The following is a 7,423-nucleotide window of genomic DNA, read 5'->3' as shown; positions in this document are numbered from 1 at the left end:
GCCCCCACGCAGCCCGTGACCCCGCCGCTCACTGGGTAGGGGATGTCCAGTCCGAGGACTTCCCGCTCTTTCGTCTCTGCTGACTTACATCGTCTCTGCACCTGCAGATGTGTCCACGGTGTTGTGCGTGTAAGGACTTAGCAAAATGAGGTGGACAGTCATGGTTGACACCCTTTAGGTAAATGGAACACATTCCGTTTTCTCCACTCCCGCAGAAACCCGCTGGCAGCAAGAGAATATTGATGTGTGAGCCCACAAAGAGTAGGAGAGAAGACAGTAGTAGCAGGCAGAATGTCAAGTTGCAGGAGCTGGAGCACTGTGTCACTCCAGGCAGGGGAGGGCTTTGGGCCGCACGATGGAGTTAGCTGAGCGTCTGTCCCTGAAAAATTGACCCCGGGGCTTCCCTCCAGGTCAGCGAGCAGAGGCCCTGGGTTGAGGCCGCGCACATCCAAGGGCCGGAGCGGCTGTGGGTGGGCCGGGCTGGGCGCTGGGCGGAGGCTCCCGGCCGAGGGGCCACACTGGAGACAGCACCGCCACTGCCGTGGGTGGCCGCTGGCCGTCCAGGCGAGCATGGCCGTCGACAGGACAAAGCCCCGCCCTTGCTCACAGTCTTAGTCTGTTATTACCTCGACTTTCACGGGGGCTGTGGAAGTGGGAAGAGGCCCCTTGCGCCGTTTCCCGGCTCCCAGCTGGTGCTCGTACCCAGCCGGGGGCAGGGAGCAGCGCCAGCCGCCTCCTGTCCGCGCCCTGTCGCGTGGCCGCGGGGCACAGCTCCGCCCGCAGAGGTCTGGTGACTGGTTTCTGACGGGCAGGCCAGCGGGGGCATGAGCGTGTTCGGAGGGGGCCTGGCGTGGGGGCCGAGGCCGGCGGCAGACAGCGCCGCAGCGCGGATGTCCTCGGGGAAGCAGAGGTGCTTGTCGGGGAAACGAAGCAGGGGACTGGAAACAGCATAACAGCTTTTGGGAATTCGAAGCGTGATGTTAGGAGAGAAGTTGGCGAGGACTCCCCGGAAATAGAATATTTAGACAGTTGGGGGTCTGTGAGGAGGGAAAGAGAAAATGAAGGACAGGACTATATCAGACAAATCGGAAATATTTCCGCAAGTGAGGCCGAGGGCCCAGGGACTGCGGAGGCCGCGTGGCTCCCGGGAGGCCGGGCACCCACGCCGACTCGGGCCTGGGGAAGACGTCAGGGCTTGGCTGGGGCGGGCGGGGAAGCGGTAGAGGAGAGCAGACTCGACGGGGACCCCGAGCCCAGCAGAGGAGGCCTGCTGACGGCTCGGCTGCTCTGGGCTGTTCGTTGAGCCCGGAACGGGCCCTGCGTGATGGAGGCTCGCACTGTAGCGAACGTACAGAGTGCGGAGTGGAAGCCGATTCCTCGTGCAGGCTGTCCCGAGAACAGGGACAAAGGGATGAGAGGATCCCCGAAGGGCCGGAGAAGCGATGGGACGTTCCTCTCAGCCCACACCCTGCGGCGTTCGGGGAGCTAGCAGAGCTTGGGGTATGAGTCTGCTTTATAAAGGTCTCAGGGATCCCCACCTGTCGCCAGGCTGCTGGACACCCCGGGAGACCCTTGCGGAAGGAAAAGCCAGGTTTTGGTAGAGTGACCCTTCAGCACGGGCAGCGGGCTGCCTGCGGCCCCAGAGCAGGGCGTCCATGCTGTGCTCACGGGAGCCAGGGCGCGTGGAAACTGGGGGGCTCCCAGCGCTTAGACACTTCAGATATTAGCGCTTCTAATAAAAATGTTTACAGTGATTGATGCGTTAAAAGAACAAGACATACTACGAACAGTCTTTAGAAGGCCCACGTGAAACCTCTAGAATGAAAGCCCTCATCAGTGAATTTAAAACCCAGTGGAACTGTTAAATAGTAAAATAGACACTTCCCAGGAAAGACTTGCATGAGCCAGAAAATAGATGTAAGAAGTAGAAATCAGCACAGAGATGGAGAGAGGAAGAGAGGAAGGAGCGTGGAGGACAGAACGACAGGCCCGGGCAGGCCTAGTGGGGAGCTCAAGAGCAGAGAACATCCAAGTAGCCCTCAGAGGTAGCCAGTCTCTCCCAGGCCCAGCTGCAGACTCAACTCAGCAGAGGCCCCAGGAGGTCCCAGGAGAGGCAGAGCACAAGGGCAGGGATCTGTCCAGCCCCACTAAGCGGGGTCAGCTTAGCTCTCAGGGACCCGCCTAAGTTATCACTGAGCGAGGAGGAAATAAAGTCACTTTCACAAGTGGAAAAAACTGAGTGTATTCCCTAACAGGCCTTGACGGAACTGCAGGAAGAAGGAAATTAAGCCCTGAAGAAAGGGAGAGACCAAAGGGGGTGGTGTGCAAGGCCCGTGCGCAGCGCCAGTGAGCACTGGCGCTCTGGTGGAGACGGGAGGGGCCTCCTGGTTCTGCAGGGTTAAGTCTCACTCAGCACTGGGAGGCCGGCCGCAGCCCCTGCAGCATGAGTTCGATCCCCGCCCCGGGAGTGACCCACAGGGCGCAGCAGACCTCTCCTGCCTCACTCCCCGCTCATCAGTGGATTTTTGTCAGTCTGCCTTTTCCCACTCTGTCTCTGGTGAATCTTTTCACCCCTGTCTCCTCTGGCCTGCACCCCAGTTCTTACATGCATAAATAAATACATCTTGAAAAAAGAAATGAGGAGACAGTGTGAGCCAGAGGCATTCTAGTGTCTTGGGACCTGTCGGGAAGAGTAGGAAGGATATTGATTGCTTAGATTTTGAGTCAAGTTGACATTTAAAATGTGAGGGTAACCACTAGAAGAATTAGGAACAGGATTTAATGTCTTCCAGCCAGCAGAGGGGGAAAATTGGAATTACAGACCCTGGGTCTCGCCCCTGAAAGACAAAAAGTCAGGTAGACAGAAAGCTCCGGTGGCAGGAAGGAGAGCCACGGGGCCACGAAGAGTGGACACAGGATGAAGGCCCTGCAGCCCAGCGCCCCGCGCGCCCTGCGTGCAGCCGGCCACCGCCGCGGACGACACTCCAGGTGGCAAAGGCCGACAAGAAACACACCGCCCGGGCCTTCTCCCGGGAGGCTGCAGCCCCAAACCAGGACCGCGCTGGCATCCGGAGACGATGCCACAGGCGGGCGGCCGGGAGGCCGGGTTGGAACAGCCTGCAGGTCTCCGCTGGGGGTGCCCCAGAAAGAAGAGACAGACCCCCCCCAAGCACCTGATGGGCAACTGAGGGTGTGGCGAGTGGTGTGGCGAGGAGCGGGAAGACTCGGCCGCCGCTCGGCCAGGCCGCGCTGGGGGGCTGCGGGCGCCGCGCTCCCGAAGCAGGAGGCTGGGACGGCGCCCACGCTCCTAAACGCGGGGGGCGTGTGCTGCATGTGGGGAGCTGGGAAGCCCCGAGAACGCCGACGGGGCCTCGGGAGGGTGCGCAGGAGCCCGCGGGCAGGAGACGCGCTGCTCTGAGCCAGCAGCTGTTCCCCGGTGCGCTGATGGAGCCACGCCGTAACTCGGTGACCGCACTTACCGGGGCCGGCGCTAGCTGCGTGTTGTGCGTGCCCACGTGCCCACGCAGATCTGCGGCAGTCTCGCCTTGCTCGCAGCCTCCAGGTGGCCTGTGCCACGGAGTCGCGACCCGGCCTCGCCGGGGGCCTCACCGGGGGCCTCACCTGGGAGGCTGTCTCTGGGGGGTCCGTGTGAGGGGCTGGCCCGCTTGGGAAGCCCCTTTGGAGAGCCCTGCTGGCGCCTCAGTTCTCATGACAGGAAAAGTCGTAGCCCCAGAGACAGATGCCACAGCCTGTGGCCGGGCCGGGCGGCGACTCTTGAGAGGCGATGCCCAGCCGCGGGACCAAGGCCTCAGCTTTCCAGCTGCCACTTCTTGGGCCGTAGCTCTTGCCTGACTCTGTTCACCTCGGGCTGCCCGCCGGCCGGTTCTCAGGTCCCGCGCCCTGGGCAGTGGCTCTCTGTGTGCCTGGCACGTTGTGGCCAATGGGCATTTGTCGGCAGGCGTTGCAGAGGTGAGACCCAGAGTAGTTTCACACTGTGCCCTGGCCACACGCTCCCGGGCAGCCACGGCTCCCTCCCGCCTGCCTGGGGCGTGTGCCAGGAACCCTCCTGCCCACGGTGGCTGGAGTGTTGCTGACAGCGTAAGTGTCCCACAGAGCCCGTGGTGGTGTCGACTCTGTGCCCCCCCAGGACTGGGCACCTTCCCTGGTGCTGATGCCCAGCCCGCTGCCGTGGCACCGCCTCCTTTGAAGACAAGGCCCAACCAGACCGTGTCAGAAGCCTGTGCCCTAGACTAGGTGGGTGTCCGTGGCCAGAGCAGTCTCCCTCTTGCTCACGGTGACCTGGGGGCAGCGAGGCAGTGACTGGCGCCTTCTGCAAGCAGTGGGCACTCCACTCGCAGCCCAGTGCAAGAGCTGCCCGCGAGCCAGCTGCCTCCCGTGGGCCACGCCCTCCTGTGGGCCTCCGTGCCGGCCGGCGCCAGCCCTCGCTCGGTGCGTGGCCCCTGTACCCAGGCGCCTCGATCAGCACGGCGGTGCCGCGGCTGCTTGCAGACAGGAGGCCCCGCGGCTAGCAGCCACCTGCGGCCTCTAGCAGCCAGGGCGCTTCCCCAGGCTTTGCCAGTGTGATGTCGGACCTGCAGTGTTACGAGTGAAGGTGAATTATTCATACGCTGCAGTTCGTCTCACTGTCCTGCTGCCTGGACTCCTGGATTCCAGCCCTCAGATTTCAGTCAGCGGAGAGACACGGGGTGCTCACACCGCTTTGTGCTTTGAAGCTCTCAGCAACCCTCTCTTGTGTTCCTGTGTTTTTCGTTATCTTTTTTTTTTTTAAGATTTATTTATTTGTGCATGTAGAACTGGGGTACAGGCCAGAGGGGCAGGAGCCATGAGAGGACTCCCCAGAGACAGTGGGGAGCAGAGCAGGTGGATGGACTGAAGCACACTGCTGAGGGGAGCAGCAGCGAGGCAGGAGGGGTCTGCTGCGCCCCGTGGTCCCCTCCGGGGCGGGCATCCAACGCATGCTGTAGTGCTTAGCTCTTGGTGCTGCGCTTTAACCGCTCAGGAGGAGCCCAGGAAGCTCGGCGCCGAGGGCAGTGGGGCGGGCGAGCTCGCCTGCTGGCTCTCACCTGTCCTGCGCGTCCTGGGCGTCCGTGGCTGCGCACCCCTAGGCAGCGCCCCCGGGCCCCTGCGCCCACCCTCTCGGCTTGGCTTCCTGAGCGGGGCCCGTGCCCTCTCCCAGAGGACTGTGGTCGCGGGGACGGCACCCCCGTCCGCTGTCACCCGGGCTGCCTCGCCCAGCACCTGAGGACTGGCTCTGGGCCGGGTGGGAGAGGTGGGCAGCAGAGGTGTCTGTCCATAAAGTGTCGTGTGCACCCCAGAAAGTCTCCAGCCCCCCACCCGCCGGTTGTGGCACCTGTAGTGACACACCCACCACCGACCCGCACCTGAGGAGCTCGAAGCCCAGTGCCCTGCAGGCGCGGGAAGGCGAGTGCTGAGGTGGGGTGGTGGGGAGGCCCGGGGGTGGCCCCGGAGAGTCTGCGCTGGGAGCCCCGGCTTGCTTTGGGGCGCAGGCCCTGTGGCTCCCCTCCTCGGCTCCCCGGCTTTGCAGCCGCTGGGCCGGGCCGGGGAGGAGCGACCTCAGACCTGCAGGCGTGCAGGCGTGCAGACGGGCGGTCCTGGCTCAGGCACTCGGGGCCCTGCCCGCCTGCCTGCGGGTGCCGGGAGAGGAGCCCGGACTGTCCCCTGTGCGCCGAGCTCACGGGTGTGACAGAAACCAAGGTCCCCCCGGAGGCTGGCCAGCCTGCCCCTCCTTGCGCACCTCTACTTGAGCGAGAACCTGGCCGCCAGGCAAGAATCGTCCTTGATCAGGGCTCTCGTGTGTTATTTTTATTGCCTTTTCCTACAGTCTTCGCATTTTTTAAAAATAGCAGTGCTGAGCGAACCCCTTCCGCCCGCGCTGCTTCGGGAGGTCGCTGCGCCTTGCAGAGTGGCATTTGCTTCCAGCTGAGTCTCGGCGTCCGGGAGCTGAACCTGGGGACGGAAGGGCCGCAGCAGTTCCGGGCGGGCGGCTCTCCAGGGCAAGACCCGCCCTGGCGAGCTCTCTGCTGACCGGAGAGGCCGCCGCTTTGGGCTGGTGTCAGCATCCTGCGGCTTCCTGGAGGTGAAGGAGGGTGCTGGTCCCTGGGCCTGGCCGCTCGGGGCCCCCGGGAGCCACGTTTGAGCGCCCCGCACACTCGTGGCCGCAGGGCTGACGCTCGGGGAGTCTCAGGTGGGAGGGCGCCCTCGCCCAGCCTCTGTGCTGCCCGGCGGCAGCCGGCCTGGGGCTCCCTTGTTTCTGGGCAGCGGGTCGGTGCTGAAGCGCTCCAGGGCCGCACTCATCCGCTGCCCAGAGCAGCGCCGGCACCCTGCCTTGCGCTTGAGGCTGGGCCCTGGGGGGGTCGCCGAGCGGGCGCCCAGCCGCAGGCACGTGCTCCACCCTGCTTTGCCCCCTCCCACGCTCTACCTTTAATTAAGAATTTTAATTACAAACAAAAAGTAGGGGAGGGATTCTGTTTTGTTTTAAAAGAAGAAGAACTTGCTGGCGGAGCACAACTATTTTAAGGGGGCTGCTTGCCAGACTTGCCTAGGGGGTGCTGAATAGATTCCTGGCTACACCCAGCACCCCTTTGGCAGGCTTGGGGTCAAGAGTGAGGGGTCTGGCGCGCTGACCGGCAGCTCCCAGCGGAGCCCTCTCCCCGGCCCAGTGGGGTGCCCACTTGACCTTCGGGGCGCTAAACCCAGCTCCCCGACTCTTGGCCGTGCCTGGCCTTGGGTGGGCCCCACCCAAGCTGGCCTGCGGAGGCCCAGACACAACTTCCGGCCGCTGGCTGTGAGCGGGTGGAGGAGGTCAGTAAGTTCCGCTCCCACTCGGGCAGGTGCCCCCCCCCGGCCCAGGGGAAATCCTCCTGCCGGGGCCGCGGAGGCCGGGGTCCTGGTTGTGTGGCCGCTGTCTGCCGGGGTTGCCCTTTCCCCCGTGGTGGGGGGGCCGGGGGCAGCGCAGGGCCCAGGGACCCACGTGGTCCGGGGCTCCCGGCCCCGGGTGGGGCGGCTGCGGGGTTGAGTGAGGCCTTCGGAACACTCAGGCGCCCCCGCCCCCGCCGGGCCCTCCCGCCGACCGGATCCCCGGGGTGCTGACCTCACGGCCAGAGCCTGCTCGGCGCTCTGCCTGGACACGGTGGCGCCCCCGGCTCGCTCCTGTCCCCATCCGCCCACTGTGGGCGTTGACTTGGCCCCGTAGCTTGCCTGTGGGTTTTCTGTAAGTATTCCCTTGCCGTGACGGACCTGAAAGCCCTCCAGTTTACAAAAGACTCCTCCCAAAGCCATCTAGGTCACATCCACGCCTGGTCTGAGGAGCGAGCGGGCGTGGGTGCCGGCCAGCTCGTCCTTCCTCCACGTGGCTGCCGTCGTGAGCAGGGACTGGCCGGCC

At 64.2% G+C, this 7,423-nt stretch overlaps 1 protein-coding gene across 1 annotated transcript in view; it reads right to left on the bottom strand.

The window, feature by feature from the left end:
- Positions 1 to 3,948, bottom strand: part of AANAT (aralkylamine N-acetyltransferase) — a 26,965-nt gene extending 23,017 nt beyond the window's left edge. The window contains exons 1-5 of the mRNA XM_004693399.1: positions 3,863 to 3,948; positions 3,480 to 3,567; positions 3,174 to 3,307; positions 807 to 938; positions 627 to 747 (exon numbers count right to left, since the gene is read on the bottom strand). Of these exons, the coding sequence (XP_004693456.1) occupies positions 627 to 747; positions 807 to 938; positions 3,174 to 3,307; positions 3,480 to 3,567; positions 3,863 to 3,948 (561 nt within the window). The remainder of the gene's footprint in view (positions 1 to 626; positions 748 to 806; positions 939 to 3,173; positions 3,308 to 3,479; positions 3,568 to 3,862) is intronic.
- Positions 3,949 to 7,423: the final 3,475 nt, after the last annotated feature.

The sequence above is a fragment of the Condylura cristata genome, unplaced genomic scaffold, assembly GCF_000260355.1.
Source record: "Condylura cristata isolate star-nosed mole 26May11 unplaced genomic scaffold, ConCri1.0 scaffold00038, whole genome shotgun sequence".
NCBI classification, from domain to species: domain Eukaryota; kingdom Metazoa; phylum Chordata; class Mammalia; order Eulipotyphla; family Talpidae; genus Condylura; species Condylura cristata.
The sequence above is the reverse complement of the archived record's forward strand: the minus strand, read 5'-3'. Positions and strand labels throughout refer to the sequence as shown.